General features: G+C 44.4%; 1 protein-coding gene across 7 annotated transcripts in view; it reads right to left on the reverse strand.

Annotated features, from left to right (window-relative positions):
* The window catches only part of JARID2 (jumonji and AT-rich interaction domain containing 2), a 231,036-nt gene that overhangs the window by 86,446 nt on the left and 123,886 nt on the right, over nucleotides 1–20,704 (reverse strand). For 5 of the 7 annotated variants that reach the window (XM_059880679.1, XM_002697579.7, XM_059880678.1 and 2 more), the window contains one exon: nucleotides 5,044–5,185. The exons of 1 other annotated variant lie outside the window; for it this stretch is intronic. In XM_059880679.1, the coding sequence (XP_059736662.1) occupies nucleotides 5,044–5,185 (142 nt within the window). Of the gene's footprint in view, nucleotides 1–5,043; nucleotides 5,186–13,710; nucleotides 14,135–20,704 lie in introns of those variants that run through there. One more of the 7 variants, XM_005223838.5, reaches the window with a different exon arrangement.

The following is a 20,704-nucleotide window of genomic DNA, read 5'->3' on the forward strand; positions in this document are numbered from 1 at the left end:
AACCCAACGGAAAATGATAACAAAAAGCCATTTAGGTCAACAGGAAGGGAAGAGGAGCACCAGAAATGAGGACTGTGCGGGTGAACTGTGCAGGCAAGCAGGCTAGACCCGGCTCCATTTACATCATTCACACTTAGTTAAATCTACAGATTATTGTCTGTGGCTATTAAAGGTGCCACGTAATACTCAGTTCCTCAATGCTGCCCCTTTTCTACTTCCTGTAAATAGAAAATATGTTTCAGTCAAAGATAGGTCTGAATTCAACAGTGCATTTGACATTAACTATACCACTAGTGCATTCTGTTCAACAAACATGTAAAAACTATCGAGGCTTTGAAAATTCTAATTCTTACGGATGGTCACATTGAGTAACTCCTATTTCCAACACTGAGTGCTGCCAAGCAAGTATTCTATGCATTTGGGTCTATCTTCTTTCTAAACTTGGAGGTAGCAAAGTATTTTATGTTAACACAGTAACTCAGAACAGAAATAAGGAAAACTTAAATTTGACAATTCAGCTATAAAAGGAAGACCCAATAAAAGCCTAGGAGAATTCTCATCATCCTGAACATATATATATTCATCTCCAAAACTTAAACATCACCACGTCTTCAACCTTAAAATAATGTTCCACATTCAAAATCCAATCTCCTAGAGCAGGGCTGTCTTTGAACTCCGTAACTCTTGCACTACCAAAGGCCTAAATAACTAAAATACAGCAGCTCTTTAACAAAAAGAAAACATTTCTGTCCCTGCAGAGGCATGGTCCACACTTTTTTCAAAAAAAAACTACATAAGACTCTTACGTACTTGGCTTTTTGAAGTGTGTCAGGGCATCTTAGTATTAAGTACTATTAAAAATGGGAACCACCCCCAAGGGCTGTCTGGTCTATTCACATGTGACTTACATGTGAATAGACCAGACAGCACCTTCACAAACTATAGCCTGGCCCCCTCATGCCTACTCTATGTAGGCAAATACCTGGTCACACCAAGCTTTGCAGAAGAAATTCCCACTCTACCATTACAGTCCTTCCTGTGACTCAGTAACTTCAAAATAAAAAAAAAAAAAAAAGAGGGACACACGCCTACACTTTTCCATCAACCCACAGATGGTGGTGATGGTGGCGCCATGGAGAAAAGCCATGAATCACAATTTGCATAAGTCAAACTCTATCTCTAAACACATCTGAGAAGTCTTCAATGAGTCTGCATGTCCCCATACAGCAATTCATGTGTCATAGATGCTGATGACAGCTAGCACTGTATCTCATACACAGTCCTGATTATATACCTGGGAGCTTTTCATGAATCAACTTGTTCAGGACACAAAATCCATCATGAAGTGGTTACCATCGTCACAGGTATCTCACAAATGAGGAAACCAAGGCCCAGTGACATTGCAGACCTGCCCAAGAGCACGTAACAAAGAGATGACAGAACCAGAAGAAGTCACGTGGTGTGGCTCCCGTGCATACTCTTAGACACTGAGCCACATACAAGGTTCCCATGACACGTCCCTGAAACAATCATGTAGAGGTACACCTTTCCACCACACAGACAACCCCTATCCTGATCATAAGCACTATTCCAAGTTTCTCACAGTCCATCCACACCTGACTGGCAAAATCTGTCCATTCTGGTTTCTAAAAGATATTCAGATACTTCTTCCAGGAAACACAAATGATATGATGATCAAGTGTAATGGGAGAAGCCATTTAAGGTGGCAGAGGTAAGGAGCCAGGTATGGCCACCAACAAATTCAAAAGGGGTTGATTAAATGCTGTAAGTCTCTCTAATGTTTCCATTCTAAACAGTAAGAACTAATTACAGTATATCATTTTTAAACATAATTTATCAAACTCACCTACCGCAATGATCAAAATAAACAGAAAACCAACACCCAGGAACCCCCCAGTGCCAAGTCCTCCAGACCTTCAACAGCTGGGCTGCTCTGCCCATCCGACAGGCAGAGACCTTCTAGAGAGGCTGGCTTTTCCTTTCATAAAGAGGAATTTCAGATGATGACCTTTTAATAACTAAGAGATTCCTTTTATTTTTGCCTCAATACAGGAAAATAAGTCCTTTGGAACTCTACTGCTTTCTATGTGCCAAAAAACCCCCAACTTAAGTAAATCCAACGGCAGCAACTACACAGGAGCAAACATAGCTGAAGGGGCTTCCAGTAGAAAAATAACAGTGCAGACACGTGAGATGTTTTGACTAAAGACTTAAGAAACGTGCTACAAGCATCAATCAGAAAACGGAATTGCTTCAACTTGCAGGCTGGAAATTTAGGGCAAGGTCTAAACTGAGGCTGGCAATAGTCTACACTTAAGATTTCCATTTTTCTTAAAGTCAAACACATAAATTCCCTTTCTTTCCCCTGCTCTAACCAAGACAAAAGGCATTATTAACTGGTGACCCTAAAAACATGTACCTAAAAAGAGCAATTAATTGTAACAAAAAATGCAAGCATTCTTATCATTCTGAAGAGAGAGGTAACGCTTTTTCCAAAACAAATACGTAAACCACGACTCTGGAATTTTAGGACTCAAGTGTTCTCCTCCAGAAAGTCTAAATGTCAATGGAGAATACAAGTGGTCCATCATAGAACATGTTCTCTGCATGCGTATTTTTGGGTATTTTAGACATGAGGTAAAAAGCAGAATCTAGTCAACAATCTGCCTGATGCTTGAAGCAACATTTCAAAATTACCGTTTAGGTAGTTACTCTGGGCTTGGGATCAGCAGACACAACATCACTTCTTTAAAAAGGTATATTATGTGTAAGAAGGTTGGCACTGAAGTCTGACAGTAATTGACAAAGCTCCAGGAACTTGGATTCCAGTTCCTATGATCTGCCTGACAAGGCAGGGCATGTACCATATAGTTTACACTGAATGTTCATGCTAAATACCAACAAGCAATCAAGAGAGCTCTTTGAAAGCCCAGAAGTAGTAAAAGTCATTTTTTATTTGCTGTGTGCCCTGCAACACCACAGGGCATTTATGCCCTAACTACACTGTCCCTTCATAAACAACACAGCTCCCTTCTGCCAGGCAGGCCACCCCACACCAGCTCTGAATGTAGCTTAACCTGTCAAACCTGAATCTATACTATATCCCTGGGTAGATTTCACTAGTAGAGTGTGATCCTAACTTCCCAAAATGCTGTCACGAATCCTTAATTCAGTAAAACAAGGTACTCAGCACGCTAATAATTAAACAGATTAGCAATGGGTTAAGTTTTCCCTAAGTTCCCGGAACAAAGTTTCTCTTTTCTGGTGCCCTGGAGAATTAAAGATAATTGACTGATTTGCACACAGCTGCCACACAGCACTACAGTCCCGTGCAAAGAGGAAGCCGGCAGCACTACCATCTGAGAAAGGCACCCGGAGCCAGGGACAAAGGGCTCCCCGCCCCCACCCCAAGAGAATGAAGCTTGATGACCAATACCCTCTTGCTGACCAATCCCAGCAGAAGTGAAGGTGATGGCCAGCCACAAAGCTCAAGTACTGGTCACTGTCACTTCCAACCACAATCACAGAATTCTGTTCTCCAAACACAGATGAAGATGATGCTAGCTACACAACGGTCCCCCCGGCCCCACCCATGTTTGGAAACATGGATAGGATTATTACACACTCCAATATGTTTACGAATGTGATTTAAAAAAAAACAAAAACATATCCTTTAACCCCCTGCTCTTGTGATGATGCACTTTTCAAAATGGGGCAGAGTCTGTCACAGAGCATCTGAAACATAAAAGGCTTCCACTGAGACACTCAGCCAAATGTCTTTAAAAAGAGTAGCATACAAGGTCCAGTACACTGGCAGAGACAGTTCTTACACATGCTTGCTAACTGTACTAAAAACAAATCCAAGGACACCTTCTAAGATGCAGTGCTGAGGAGCAAGAGATAAAGGTGGTGGAAATTAATACAGACTCTATTCCATGAGTTTTCTAAAGGAAGACACTGCACGACAGGAAAACAAAGGCTTGCAGCTAATGGCTCTCCAATTTCAGATCCAAAGTGCAGATCTATTACAGATTTTTAAGTATCCACACATGGCTACCCTCGTCCTTTCCTGAATTTGCTGCCAAATTCAGTTCTTCATTAGACACACACGTCAAGATGGTTTCTGAAAAGTAACTATAACTCTGTATACAGAAAGGGTACACAAAGAAGTCCAGACCGGGGGTTATTTTCCTCCCCTTTTCCCATCCTCTCCAACAAACAGATTCTAAGAACAAGTAATTAATCTTGTCATCCAGGAAAACACTGAGTATGAGAACGGAAATGGAATGAAATGAAATATAAATTCTAAATGGGGGCAGGGGGGGAATCACATCGTACATGAGACACGAAATAAGGCAGATAACTAAAAAAGGATTTTTAAACACTCAATTAAAAGTGTTATTATATAACGTCACTATCATTGTCTGACCATGAAGCCACAGCTCTTGTCAAACTACCATAGCGAACTTCCTGATCAAGCTATCTTAAGCTTATTTAGGAAAGTCACTAAAAAACAACAAAAAAAATTAAAAACCTGCCGGTAAATTAATTCTATGAACCGATTTCACACCTACTTATTTGGTTAACACCAAATGGATTTTGCTTTCCTGACAAGGGGGAAATTTTTTTTCAGAAACACCACATTTAAATCTTCACATTCACACCTCTGCAGTAGTGGCAAAATACCATCTAATATACTCAAGATGACAACCAATGAAAACCAATTAAAATGCACAGCAAAGGCAGGAATTACAAACTGGCAACTCTCTGGCCAATTTTTACAGCAGGAACTTGTTTTGTTTGGCTCATACCATTTTTTGTGTGTTTTACTCATCTTTTCTGATAATTAGTGGACAATGTTTAGAAACCAGGGTATTTGATACAAAAATCCAGAATTCTGGCTCCTCTGCAAAAAAAATCAGGAGATTGGGTGAGTGGGCCCAAGTTTGTTCCCACTTAAACTGGCACCTAGTTTGAAGTCCCTGGTTTAAGGCACGAATATGTTCAGCCTTGGGTACTAACCTTTTCCTCGACGGCCCTTCTTCAAAATCTGAAGAACTAACATCGTTGCTAGTCGAGGACACTTGGGATGCATCGTCCTTCTCATTCTCTGACTGTTCTGATGCTGGTCCTAATCCCTTAGACTGGCCATTACCAAGGAGCCCTACAGGTGAAAAAAGGGGACAAACACTTAAATACATGACACAAGGAAGCAGCACTTTACCACAGTTTAACCCTACACAGTGGCCGATGAGGGCAGACAAGAAACTCGACAGGAGAGAACCGGGAGGTGTGGATCCCCTGAGAGGGGAAGGGAGAAGCCCCACCTCATCCTACTTTTGACCTTACACAGGACTGGAATGCCTGCCAAAGAAATAACACCAACAGTAAGCAATTCAAGCAGAAATGTGTTATCGTAATAATATACTACAGGGTTCTTTCTAAAGTACTTCAACTGGGCTTCCCAGGTGGCGCTAGTGGTAAAGAACCCGCCTGCCAAGGCAGGAGACATACGTACATCAGCATCTTTCAGGACTGGGGAAAGAAAAGTACTTCACATATTACCAATTCAAACTAGTCATCCTTCCAGGACCACATATTTACTCCAGAAAACACTAAACTCTTTTTGGGATTGCCTTCAGGAAACAGTAACTACACCCAAGAAAAAGCATCAACTGTTGCTTTGTAGCCGTCTATCGGTTCTTAACGAGAAATCTGACTGGACAACTTTCTCTTCATAGCAGTCCTTCCCATCAGAGTCGCCATGTTTGAATCTGACCGTCTCAAAGGACAAAGATTCTCTACGACAGCATACGTGGTGCCATGCTGAAGAGGGGGTCTCAGGGCCCCAGGGTGTGCTTCTAGTAACCCGAGCTGGAGAAGGGCCTGCGCCAAGTGGTGTGGAGTCGCTTAGCATCCAGGTCACACTAATGGGGAACAGCTGAATAAAAGCCTGCTCCCTCCAGAGCTCAGACATCCTTCCATCCAATCCAGGGTTCTGGACACAATTTAGTTTCTACCAATGGGAGGCTTGTACCCGCCCAAGTGTCCACAGCCACTGGCCCCCAGGTTCACTGCCTAGTCACCAGCCTCTGGGCATCAGCAGAAACGCTAACACAGGGCCTGCATTCTCACAGCCACAGGGTTGGCTTTTATATAAAGCCAAAAGGGCAGGAGCCTTTTGTTCTCCCAACACTTTCAGCAAGTTTGTAAGCATTATGTCCCTGTATTAAATCCCTTTTTAGCTGAAGCATTTAAAGAGTGGTTCCTATTAGTCGCCATAAACACTATATCCACACACTGAGTCGGATTTTCAGGCAGAAAGCAGTATACTGCAACAAACCTGGGACCTGGCCTGCTTATGCATCTCCCCAGTTATCTGTTTTTACACCATTTCAGAGTGTGAATAACAACATAAGGTTGGAAATCTAATACAATGCAGTAAATAAAATCCCATGGCTGTCGCTTAGACTTGGGGCTCTGGGAGTCATGACTACAATATGGAAATGAAAACACAGACAACTTCCCAGAGAAAGAGAAAAATGTGGGGAGTGTGCACCGTGAGGCAAACAGGAGACATAACTGGAGGGAAATCTATGGGTCTGAGGGTTGAAGTGTGGCCAACATTTCAAAGATGAGAGCAGTGCTATTCATTAGAGTAACCACCAGTCACACGGTGCTGCTGAGCATTTGAAATATAGCTGATGTGGGTAAGAGGATGAATGATTATTTTTATTTAACCACATTTAAAACTCACTATAACATTTTTAAAATAATTTCATATTAATTCTAAAAGTGTTCTGGACAAATTATTAGGTTACATCAAACACATTTAAATTAGTCTTACCCGCTTCTTCAAGATTTTCTAATGCAACTCTAAAAACTAACACTACATATGTGGTTGAAATAACATCTCTATGATCAGCACTGAATGAGAGCCCTGCAGAAATGCAACGGGTTGGAGTTGGTCCCCCCTCCCCGCCAGACATGTTAACACGACCACACAACAGCCCACCCAGACAGCAGGAGGACACAAGCACACTCATACACACAGATTAGCAAACCAGCCCAGGGACAGAACATAAGCCAATGGATGAACAACCACACTGAAAAGGATGCTGAACATGAAATGAAAACTCTTATTAAGGAACCATACATGAAATTAACATTTAAGGGGCATATATCTCTAAAATAAAAGTGTATTCCTGGTTGAATTCACATTTTTCAATAGTACAAAAGGACTTTAAGGAGAATAAAGCAGGAAAGGAGGAAGGAAATATAACTACTTTCTGCACACCTACCATATATATGCCAGGGCGCTGGGGATAGACGCATAATCCAGCAAATCTAAATTCTAGTGGTGACAGGAGATATACCTGGGTGTGTCAGTTAGCAGTATGCAGCCCTGAACTTGCAGGGCAAGCCAGAGGGGAGGGCAGTGAAGATGAATCACTGGAGCAAGCAAACCTGCCAACGGCAAAGCGAAGAGAGCGAAGCTGGTATCTGCAATCACCTAAAAACAGAAGCCAAGGCAGTGGTGGTGCTGGTGGTGCAGGAGGAAGAGGTGGTCGTTCTGAAGCTGTGTTTGGAACACGGAGGAGACAGGAAGGAGGTGCCGCTGGGCAAAATCAGGGAACCAGCACTTGCTCTCCCCTCCGGTGCACAGCAAGGTCTCAAAGGTCTGCTGAGGGAGCAGGCAGCCCATGCATGAATGAGTGAAGGAAAGAGTAAAGCAGAGAAAAGTTCAGCTGTTCAGTGATAAGGAGAACCTCAGTAGACTGTGAAGAGCGGTAACCCCCAAGCTGGAGCGCTAGTTAAAATCACCTGGAGGTTCAAGCACAGGGCCCCCTTCAAACATGCTCTTTTAGCACCAGAAGATGCTGTCTGCTTTGGCTGCTCTGGGGACCACATTCTGAGATCCACTACTGCATGGGGAAGCAAGAGTCAGTCAGCAAGAGATCTAGTTGCTCTAAGACACTGTAAAGCTTTGGGGAAGCCTGCACTAGATCCCAGGAAACTGACTATGTTTGTACTGTCGTAACAACTCACAGTAAGGCACCCAAACCCAAAGTTCCGCTGGGGCATTCATTCTTCCACCTCTGATCATCACTTGTGAAGGGGAAGAGGGCTGCTCACAATACTTAACCACAAAGCTATGTTAAGTCTGCTAATGGTAAATATGGTTAAAAAGTAAAATAATAGGGAGGGGAAAGAAGTGTTCATATGACTCACTGGAAAAGACCCTGATGCTGGGAAAGATCTGAAGGCAAAAGGAGAAGAGGGCAGCAGAGGGTGAGACAGTCAGATAGCATCACCAACCCAATGCACATGAGTTTGAGCAAGCTCCAGGAGACAGGGAAGGACAGGGAAGCCTGGCGTGCTGCAGTCCATGGGGTCACAAACAATTGGATACGACTGAGCGAATGAACAACAACCATCTTAGAGACATCATATAGAACAAGGATTTAATGTTTCTCTTCTCAACAACAACAAAAAACCTGCCCAAGCACAAATTCAAGGAAACTGAATTATGAAATTTTACATGAAAGGGGGCAATTTTAATTGACTGTATGGGAGCTCAATGTCAGGCTGAGGAGGAGAATGCTCTGAAATGCTATGGCAAGACTAAGCTCCACTAAAAAAGAATCAGAGTACTGACTCCATTGTCCCATGCCCTCATCACACCGATATCTTGAAAGAACACCAAAGTTTCCCACATTTCAAGGATTAACAAAGTCTATCAACCGAACTAGGGGAGGGATGGGTTGTCATTCACTTTCCAGATCAGGAAAACGGGGGACACGCAAAGATGCTGCTTGCCCATTCTATGAACTGAGGGATGTCGGCTGTTTCCAGCCTTTTCAGGGGGCGAGACTGACTTGTTTTGCATATGACTGACTGTTTCAATTTGAGTACCCCAGCCTGTACATCAGCACCGAGAAAGTGTTCATTTATTTTCAGTGAGACAGTCTATATGGTTGGATAAACTTGGGCTTTTTCTTCTCTGCACACCCCCACCCTTCACGTCTCCAGTGCGCCGGCTACCCTATTTCATTTTGAAGGTTTTCATCCAAGTCGTACCACCTGCCAATCCAGGAGAGCCAGGTCAGCAAGACGGATCCCGACGCCATGGGGCAGAAGAGCCATTACGAGAACATCAGGCAAGCCAGTGCGGGCTGCCTCTCCTCTCCCCAACGGAACAAAGCCCTGCCACCAATTTTTACAATGATTTTTAGTCCATGAGAAAGAATCAAACAGCATCCCCTCCTTCAAACACACAAACTGGCTTTATTTTTCCAAACCCCTCCCCTCATCAACACAAACCTTTGTGGGGAGAGAAGCTTAAACAGAGAAGCAGAAAGGCCCACACATTCTGCACCACCCCCAACTCGGGCATTCGTTCCCCTCTATTAATATTCAGTAGGTTGAACTTAAATTAAGCCACGTCTATTGTCTTTCACAAAAGCAATAAATATGAGCTGAAAATTCCAAGTCACTGCGGTAAAGGCGGCTTGGGCACTGCCTCCAGCCTCGGCAAGTCACCATCAGCTGACAGGGCGGCGAGTCAGAGGCCACCCCGAGGGCAGTGCCCGTGCTCAGGAGCTGAGAGCCCAGAGGAAACAGAATTCAGCAGCTCTGCACCCCACCTCCCACGTGAGCCAGCAACGAAAAGGCTTTCAAGGCAATATACCCGAACGGGTCCTTGCTAAGCCTGGAACAGCAGCAGCAAAGACGAAGGGGGCTTCCGTACTGGGGGCTGCCCGTGCGTGTGCGTGAACTGCCTCTGGCTGTAACATAAAGGGGGCTGGGACATTTGAAATATAAATGAGGCCAAAGATTCCTTCAGCTAAGCGGCGATGAGAGCTACAGATTTCAGAACAGAAACATACGCAGAGAAGGAAATTCTGTCCCAGACTCTGAAAGGGGGGATGAGCCTGGGCGGTGCTTCTAATTTTATGATGTTTTAGACACAAAGAAGTTTTCCCAGTCATCATGTTAGCTACCCATACAGGACGAAATACACAATGGAAGAAAAATCTAACGCCTCTCGTTTCACAAAAGCAAGGCCTAGAGAAGGGTTAAAGAGAAAGAAAAACAAGGAGACCTTTGAAGCTGTTCCCGAGCTTCCAAAACATCTGGAGCACACCAAACGTATTAGCATATTAGGGAGAGTCAGTGTATTCGGCTTTGTTGTAGAAGAGATGCACAAAAGGTAATTCTGTATTATGGAGCCAATGCCCGTCTGTCACCCTGTCACTGCGAGACAAGGTATCACATTACATATTAAACAGTCAAGCATCCAAAGAGAGCTTTCATTTGCAGCAGCAGCAGCAGCAGCGCGTGTGTGTGTGTCTGTTGAGGGAGGGGGCTGGCAAGACATAAAGGCAGCCCCCTTGGCCGAGGTAGGACCTTCTCTGAGGTACTTAGAATGTCTGTTTTGCTGCCATGATTAGTGGAAAATAAAGCCTATTTTCACTCAAATTTTGAAAGAAAAATTAGATTGTTTGCGTTGTACATGTGGATGCCGGGGAAAACCTGGCTGGGGCCAGCTTCACGGAGTCAACATGAAAATGTAGTTTAAACCCAACTGTATACACTCAGGTCAACAGCTGAGCCTTGGACTGATCCTGGGGTCCCGGGAAGGGGGTGAGCAGGGCAGAGGGATCTGCAAAGCGAAGCCCAGGCTGGTCCACTGACACCCTCTCCGCCACAACACACCAAGGTGGCTGAGAACAAACCACAGTCTTGAGGCATGGTGTCACTGCCACACTTGTGGGCAACAAAGCACGGATGAGTGGGTTTACTCCTTCAGCTCATGGAGGACACGCAGCTCTTTCCCTCAGGAGGATGGCCCCCGACAGGCCAGGGCGCCCCTTTGTCTGCTCTCAGATCAGCAATGATGATTCCCCACTCCAGCCAGGAAAACACAGCCCAAGCAGCCCCTCAAAAGAGCCCCCAAGAGGCAAGTGCACCCAGAAAGTAGAGAGAGCGTGTTATGGATGGAAGGATGGATAGATAAATACAAGAGACAGACAGATGGACAAATAAGATGGATGGATAGGCAGGCAAGCACATAGACCGACAGGCAGAGAGGCAGGCAGGTTACAGAATCCCCCGGAACCCTTCACAGCCAGACTTCTTCTCCACAAAACCTTCCTGGACATCTTTGCAGAAAGGATGTTCGTTCAAAACCCGACAGTGATAATGTCACAGAAAAGTTGGGCCACTGGGCAGGCAAGGAAAATATCTGACCCTCATCCTTTTCTCCTCTTTTCACAATCAAGCAAATGACTAAATTTGAGAGACGTGAACAGGAAGAGAGACAAACAGAAACCCTAGCCCAGGAGGCAGCTCCTCACCTCAAGGTACAGAGGGAACAAGCCGGCAGACAGGTCGTAAGTACACACAGGAAGGTGGACCAGATCCCTGCTCTGACTAAACCCCAAACTGGTCAGCACCACCAGGAGACAAAAGACCTCTCCTTCCCACGTCCCAACAGGAGTCCCAGAAGAGGCTCCAGCAAGGACCAGAATGCCACAGCGGAACTTCACTGGACACAGAAGTGCCTCCACCGGCAGGGCCCAAAATCTCCAGGAAAGGTGTCTGAATGGTCCCAGAAGCTACTGAGGCTCTGGTGACGACGCCAGTAAGCAGGGCCCTGTGTGCCAGCGCCACTCCTCCACTTCTTTAGGGCAAAGGCTCTTCTCCCTACACTCCCATCCTCCCATCCTTCACCCTTCAAATGATTCCCACAACAATCAGAACAGGTACCGTGTCTTGAGTACAAATGATTACTGAAATACAAGCATTCACACTGCTCTATGACGAAAAGCTCTACCTGCGTCCAGTCGCCCTTAGCCTCCTACCTCAGGGTCACTCCTTCTCTTGGTCCCTGTCCCCATCCCGAGACCTCGCTGTGTTTACACTGGAAAACCAGTCAACCTAGTTGTAACTGTCCATCAAAAGCACAAATCCTTGGAATCCCCTAAAACATGAAACTCAGGTCTCTTGTCAGCTAAGTAAGGGGTGTGCTGGACAAGTGGCCCAGTGCTGAGCGTCCGAGAGGTCGAAGATTGCCTTCCACATTCAAAAGAAGTGATTAAAGACAGTGTTGGGCTTAGGCTGGTGTGGAAAATGAGCTGCAGAACAATGGACCACTGCAGAGCCTGGGAACTTAAGAGGCAGACACAGCGGAAGGGAACCCAGCGCATTTTTATCAAAATTCTTTAGATAAACAAGACCAGCATGTCCAAAGTCTTCTGTTCCGATAAGGTGACATGCCAAAATCTCGTTTTATAAATCCTGTAATTTGCACTTCTCAGAGGGAGATTTTCCATAAGCAGAGCATGTTCCCAGATAGTGACATTCTACCTATAATTAAAACATGTCTGTGTGTGTTTGTGTATTTGGAGAGAGAGAATAGGAAAGCTTCATATAGTCATTACATTTACCCCACAAAATATAGTCACCCAAAGAAACCAGTTCTCCAATATTAACAAGTCTCTACAAAGTTAAACAAAGCTGGCTTTAACACAAATCAACAAATCCCATAAAGTTATTAGCTTACAGGAACAACTTCAAAACACTTAAGTGTCCTGACAACTTAATTCAGAAAGGTAAACAGCCACATCCTCACCCCAAACATCTCTGGCAGTCTTTATTCCCTAAGCCCATAAAACAGACCTCATGCAAGTCCTAAACTCTTTGTTATAAGCTTTCCGGTGCGCTCATACCTTGCTACATACAGATAAGTCAACTGCACACCCACTTCTCAGATGAATATAACAAAGGATTAAGTGGGATATTCAAAGTCCAAAAGAAAAACAACATCTGCAGACAGCAAGCCAGCTCAGAGAGGCCTACTGCCTCCTGGAGCTGCCTTCTTTCCGGGGTTGAAATGTAATGGAAACAGTACAGAAAGCAGAACTCCAATAACAAGGCAAAGACGTGAGGCACCTAAAATTGACGGCTGCTAACATTCACCTGTGTTTACACTTATGCAGACGTGTGAATGCACGAAATGTGGGAGTAGAACCGAGAGCTCTCAAAGTTTAAGCTGTAGGGTCTAACCTAGAGTTGCTGAGTCTCTGTTTATGTGCCTCAGTTTCCTCCATTTTTCAAGGAAAGAGGACAAGAGGCGGAGAAAGAAAGTATGAAGGGAAATGAGAACCATGCATACTGTTTATAAAGGAGACCAAAGCTATGGCAGAGGATGAACTAATTTATAATCAAACATCTATTTTTAAATGCTGGGAAATGATTAGAGCAACTAGCAATAAAATAAAGGGGGCCAGCCATCACTGGATGGCAATTCAGTCCCCAGAGAAAGGTCGAGATCCATACAAGCCTGACTAAAACTGCAGATTTGGCCAAAATGGTCAACAGAGCTCAATGCTTTAAGAGCGACATGAATTCTCTCTTGTAAATTTCCACAGTGCCTTTGCAGGAGCCACCACTGCCCCCAGGGAGGATACCAAAGCCGAAAGAATAGTAATATTAAGCAAATCACAACACTTTTTTTTTTTAAAACATACTCTCATATATATACAGCACCTTGCCATCCATAATGGATTTAATCAGGACCCCAGCAGGGAAACCCACAAAAGGCCTATTTCTCCAACAAAAGCCACAGCAGCCTGAAACAAATCTAGAGCGATTTGGTTTTTTATTTTATTCATAGGAACAGACCTTCTATCCCAGGTTCCTCAAGATAAGCCACCAAAAACTGCACCTGACAGACCCGTGGAGCAGCCATCCTCAGAGCCGGATCATTGCAGAGAGACAGAGAGGAAGGAGGACAGAGGACGGGAGGGAGGGGGAGGGCGCGCGCGAGGCAGGCTCGGAGCGCTTGTCAACAATCCTCCCCTGCACGTAAGGCGGGCGCCTGCGGATTCCGCCAGTGCAGATTCCGCGCGGCCGGGGGGAGGGGAGGCGCCGCGAGGGAAGGTTATTTATGTGGCTGCGAGAGACTCTAACACCAAAGAGGAGGGGTCTGGGGCTTCCCCCCCACCCCTTCCTGATGAATTAGAATGAGAAAAAGGAAAGGCTCAAATAGCTTTTCACCCTGTAATTTCCTCAACCTGCAATGCAGACAAATCCTTATTTTTAGGATCTCTAAGATGGTGTGAGGCGGGATGGGGGTGGGGGTGGGGGGGATGGAGGGGGCGGGTGGACCCATTGGATGGGAGCAGTTTAACTGTCCACCCTTCTCAGTGCCCAGAGTCAGACTGCTCTCCCCTCCTCGCCCCCGCCCCACCACCCCTCCTCGCTCACACGCTTCCCCCTCCCCAGCCCAGCCGCGGGGTCCTAGCATATTTTCAATGGCATCCTTTTTTTAATATCATAATCTGTGTCATTCAGCACTTGCTTTTTATTTATTTTTATTTGTTTTTTTGGCTGGGAAGCCTGGGCAGCTCTCCAGACAGACTGCAGAAATCTCTTCCCACAAGCTCCTCCTCCTCCATCCCGCGCGCCCCCTCCCTCCCATCCTGCTGCCCCGGTGCTCCATCACTTCAGTGATGACCGCATGGGCCACGGCTGCCCTCCCCGCCCCCAGCGCCTGGACACCCCGCCCCCAGGCACATAAATTCATCTAATCTAATAAAACAGAAGCTGTTTTCCCTCATTGTTCCTTGAGGATCTTTCACAAAACGGGTTCTGTGGCCTGGCAGCTGCCGAGAGGGGTGAAAAAGGCAGGATTCCAGCAGGGCTGGCCAGCTCCCTGGCCCCAGATAACTGCAGCTCGCATCTCCTTCCCTATGTCATAAGCTGTTTGATTGTTAAAGTCAAAGCTTTTGAAGCTTTTGAACTTCAGCTGGCAATTATCACGTCCAAAGCACATGCTCTGAACACCAGCCCACATTCTCCTCGTTATGCCTCTCCAGAGGGGAAGAAGATGGTCGACACCCTCAGAGAGGCCACATGGCGCTGAAGGGTTCACCAGCAGGCTCACCCAGGGAGCTGGGGAAGGAATGCCCTTACTCCTTCCTACTCTCAGCTTGTGGCTGCTGTTAACTATTGACTGAGACCCTTCTGGGCTTTACATACATAGGTCAAGTTATTCAGTCTTCAAAAAACCCTAGAAGCAGATCTGTCCTGGTGGCAGGGCCAGTGACTATGCATTTTGTCCGCTCTGTTTCATAAATGACCACAGCATCTCGACCTGCCTCACTTTCAAACAAAAAACGTCAGGAGGCAGGTGATGGTCGGCCCAAACCTCTACTCAATTTCCACCACTTTAAAACCAAAATTACAGGCAACGCCTTTAGAGATAATCTAGTACAATCCCCCACTTTACAGATATGTCAACTGAAGCTTCTGCAGGTCTGGTTCTTAACCAAAAGCACAGTGAGTAAATCCTCAACAAGCAGAAGGCCATCCAAGAACCTGGGGTTTCTGGGGCCAGGGGCAAGCTAACACACCAGAACAACCTCATGACAAACTCCCTGTAGGATAGAGGGCTGGAAAAGCCTCTGCAACCATTACACGCCCAGTGTGAGCCCAGAACAGACCCTCATTCAGCTCTCTCCAGTGCAATCTATTCCTATTATGCTGAACAACTGTTTGGCGTGTATCCCACTGCAGCATAAGTCATACACAGTCCATTAAAGGACATTTAAGGGGTGACTGTTTGGCTCGTCCCTCTTCTTTGTATGGGGACTTGTCTTAGTGGCCTTCCCTGATCAAAAGCACCCAAAAGGGAGAACTGCAAAGGAGATATGAGGCAGGTATTGATTTGGATATTATGGAAATTTTGAAAAAATGTTAGTAAGAAAGTACAAACCACAAGACATAACCCATCAGTCAGAAATGAAGCTTGAGGGTCATGAATGGATAATGGTTACGCTTAACACCCCAACTCTGACCACTCAGACACAGCCCCTGTGGGTACGTAAGGGCTCGCTGCTCTTTACCTATCTCTAGTCTCCCAGGCTTCCTCTTCCAATCAACTGAAAAAGTAACAAGGTATTTAAAGTCAAAAAGATAAGGCAACCCACTCTGGTATTCTTGCCTGGAGAATTCCATGGACAGAGGAGCCTGGCTGGCTACCATGGGGTCGCAAAGAGTGGGACATGACTGAGAGACTTAACACTTTCACTTTAACAGGATATTGGGCCCCAGACTGCTCTTACTTCTAAAAGCATAGCAGCATCTGACGATGCACTTTTTGTTGTTGTGTCTGACTCTTTGTGACTCCATGGAATGCACCATGCTGGGCTCCTCTGTCCTCCACTCTCTCCCAGAATTTGCTCAAATTCATCAGACTATACACTAGGGATTTATTCCCTAAAAGACGTGCTTAGCCAGCCCTGTGTATCCACTCTGGCCTGTGCTCTGCTGCTGGGTCGGGAACAGGACCTGGGAAAACTCCTGGCTGTAAACTTCAGTAGGTTTTGGACTGTTCGGCTAAAACACGGTCTTACCAAAGAGGAAAGCTATCTTCAGCACCGGACAGACTAGAAGGACCAGCATCCTCCAGGAGATACACAAGAACACTGAGAGCGAATTTCAGCTTCACAGGAGCATCACAACTTTCAGTACTGAAATTCTGTTAAGAGGGGAGAGTAGAAAGGGAGACTGGCAATGACTGTTTCTTTATTCAAAGTATGATTGACAGCATCACCAGCTAAGCTGCAACATTCAAAGATCAGAGGAAGTCTCAATTCTTAAATGAAGACAAGACTCCCCTCAATACTGGCAACTCTGTCGAGACCCCTTTTCTGCAACTTGGATAAAATAGAGAAAATCTGCAAACTCAATCACTAAAATAGTGTCTATTGTGCTTCCCCCTACCTTATTAAAGTTACAGCACAAATATGCATGCCTAAATAGTATATTATTTTACTGGGCACAATTACTAGCTTCACAAAAAGGCTATCATACCATGTTAAGCCCAAGAAGATTTTTCTTCCAGCTGAACATTAGGTTACTAAGTAAGATCCCACCATGATTCTGTTTATCTTCTGTCCCGTCATTTTCACCATGATTTATCACACTCTATTGTATGGTGTATGTGTGTGTGCTCACTCAGTCGTGTCTGACTCTTTGTGACCCCATGGAACCTATAGCCCGCCAGGTTCCTCTGTCCATGAGATTTCCCAGGCAAGAATACTGGAGCGAGCTGCCATTTCCTCCTCCAGGGATCAAAGCTGCATCTCTTGCATTGGCAGGCAGGTTCTTTACCACCATGCCACCTGGGTAGCCCCATTGTATGGATATTCCACAATTTATTTTGATTCTCTTGTTCATTTAAAGTGTTGCTGATCTGTTGCTATCGTGAACCACGCTGCAAACATCCTTCTACTTGTCCCCCACCAAGCAAGTGCTACGGTTCCTCTGAGATACACAACTAAGAGTAAAAATTACTACAAATCCTTGGGTACACAAATATTCAAATTTATACGTTAACAGCAAACTGGTTTCCAAAGTCAGTACCAGCAATGAATCACTGAACTTCCAATTGTTTAAATATGAAGACCTCTTATTACTCAAGACTCCAGAGTACTAGTCGTTTCAATTGCTACTTTAGAAGAGATCAGAATTTCAGAAAGGATGTCCTATCTGAAGAAATGCTCTGCAGCCGGCCAGGACAAGGCTGCCCTCCACCCGATTATCGCCTCAATGCCAGGACATCTGAGGTCTCAGAATTAAAGACCCACCTACGTGCACAACCAAAATGAGCTGGGCCAACTCCAGCAGCCCACCAGCTGCACTCAGCATTTTAAAAAATACACAGCTGAAGCAAACCCCAAATCTTGGAGGTGGACAAAATTGGAAAGAACAATTCATTTGCTGCCTTAATCAAATTTGGATATCTAATAATACCCTGTGCTAATTAAGAGAACCTGCTGCCTCAGAAGCATTAAGACCTTATTTTATTCATGTATCCAATCAAGGAAGTCAGCCGATATTGAGGGCTGGGATCCACCTCAAACAGGAAAGACAAGCCTGTCACAGCTAGAGCAAACCCTGGGGTACTCCCTACCACCCATGATCGACCTCCAAAAGCGCTCCAATTCCCTACCTATCTAAGCTAGGGCACATGACGGGGGCACCTTACTGCCTGAGTTATGTGCTATGAACAGCAATTTACCAAAAATACTTAAACAGGAAGGCAGGGTAGAGTGGGTTTCCCTGTGAGAGGACGGCATAATAAAGGTGGCAGTGTCCAGGAAGTCTAGGAAATAAGAGGGTTTTAATGAGCACATTGCATTAGCCATGTGTCCAAAGATATTTCTCTGTTAGCTGAGCTGACTTACACAGTATGGATCATATCACCTAAATTATAATAATTTTTAAAAAGCCAATACAGAAAAATGATCCACTGTGCCAATATCTGACTTTCAAAAATACTATTGAAGTGTGGGCACTTTGCAGCAGTCATTATGTTAATAATAAACATTACTTGTTAAAATTGTATTTAAATCCAAGTTAAGACACTGGCAGTATACCAACCAGAATTAAGTACATACGGAGTCTGACTTGGACCCCTTCCAAGAGGGCTTGCTAATTCCTGAAGCACCAACAGCGCTCAACTGTGTAATGCATGTGGCTGGCCCTACAGCCAACGTGACTTCAAGGCCACAATGTACAATTATAAAATAATACCAATAATTACAAGAACACAGGAGAACTGGGTTGGATGACTGTATATTAACTAGTGAAGCAAACTTGGTCGCAATGGATTTAGTCACTAATACCACTGAAATGTGACTACAATTAAACCAGGAGGTTCAAATTGATAAGCTATCAGAAAAAATGTTCCATCAGACTTTTTAAATTAAAGAAAAAAAAAAGGTTTATTTGGGCATCTAAACCACTAAAAACCTTACTGATTCACAGCACATATATCGTAATTTGGACAAAGTTGCTTGGTTCTAATCTTAGTTTTACTTCCCATTAACCCTAACTCTCCTTAAGCTCTCACGAAAGCTCTCTGTGCCTCACTTTGCTTACCTGTTAAATGGCCATAAGGACAACAGTGGTTTAAGATGTTAAGTACCAATGGCACATGATGAGTGCTTTATGAAAGGCTACCTACATGCCTTAATAAGGGGTTCCATGGTGGCTCAGATGGTCAAGAATCTGCGTGCAATGCAACAGACCTGAGTTCAATCTGAAGGGAATGGCTATCCACTTCAGTATTTCTGCCTGGACAATCTCATAGATAGAGGAGCCTGCTGGGCTACAGTCCATGGGGTCACAAAGAATCAGATGTGACAGAGTGACTTTCACTTAATAAAACTTTGGTGCTAGTGAAATACAATTTTTGTGGGTAATATTTACTTTTAATTATTTGACTGTAAAAAGAAATAGAAGATACATATATATGTAAGCTTTTAATATTTTTAAACTTATTTTGCTTCATTGCATCATGCAGGATCTTTAACTGTGGTGGAAGAACTTAGTCGTTCTGCAGTATGTAGGATCTTAGTTCCCCAACCAGGGATTGAACCAGTGTCTCCTGCATTGCAAGGCGGATCCCTAACCACTGGGCTACCAGGGAAGTCCCTAATGTGTTTTTTTTTTAATGATTCAGATAATGGATTTGAAAGGGTAGACAGAGAAATGATGCAAAGTTAAAGATTATCAAAACTATGATTTTGAAAATTAATCACCGTAGTATTAAGTAGAATTCAATGAGAATCACAACATGGCCACTTTACCTCAAGAATAAAGAGTAACAGAAAGCGCTGTTTGAACAGCACTGAGACCAAGAAGAGGCAGATCACAACACTGACAAAGCCCACAGCCTCACACACCGCAAGTATGGCAACATACTGATAAAGGGATGACAATTTTTATATTAGCGATTTCACTTCTAGGAAGTAGTACGAAGAAATTAAACAGAAACAAGAATTTTTGTGCAAGGATTTCAATGTAGTTCATCTTTATTATTTTGTTGCTTCTTTTACTGGTTTAAATTCTTTTTTTTTTTTTTTTTTTTTTAAACGAAACAAAGTTTTCCTCTATCAGCTTCCTAAACCATGACTGGCTATCAGTGCTTTGGTTTTCAAACCTGGCAACATGGACAACCCATGATGGTCCATGAAGGCAATGGAGTAGCTGGCTTGGGGGAGTCACGCGCGGCAAACGACATGCTCTCATCACTCCCTGCACTCCCAAGCCTCAGTACCTTTGCACATACCATTCCTTCTTTTGCGGTAGTCTCTCCTCTGTCTGCCCAGGAAGTTCCTGCAGCCCCTCCTGCTCAGCCTTTGCTGACAGTGTCACCAGCTCTACAGGTGCTCTTCAATGTCATACCTGATTGTCAGGTTCCTGACCAAGAGGATTTAGTCTTGCTCATTGTAATAACCCTCAAAATCTAGCATAAGCCTAGAGAAGTGGCTCAGGACGAATGAATCCTGTCGAAAACATAAGGTGCTTCTTTTGAGGCCATCTCAGGGTCTTTATAAGCCTGAAGCACTCTTTGTTACCTCAGGGGGCCACATTCTACATCTTACCAAGCTTTCAAAGGCACCCTCCGCTTTTCTTCCTAGAGAGGAAAATATGTCAAATACTTATCTCTCTGTGTTTAAAAAGTATTTTGCCAGGAATGCCTCGTGAAATTTATAATACACTTGATTTGCTGGCATTCATGAATCAAAATTAAAGAATTTTCAAGAATTAACTTCAGGTTTTCAGGTGAAATTAAATTACAGCTTTCAAAAATTTAACAGTA

The sequence above is a fragment of the Bos taurus genome, chromosome 23 (assembly GCF_002263795.3).
Source record: "Bos taurus isolate L1 Dominette 01449 registration number 42190680 breed Hereford chromosome 23, ARS-UCD2.0, whole genome shotgun sequence".
Taxonomy (NCBI): domain Eukaryota; kingdom Metazoa; phylum Chordata; class Mammalia; order Artiodactyla; family Bovidae; genus Bos; species Bos taurus.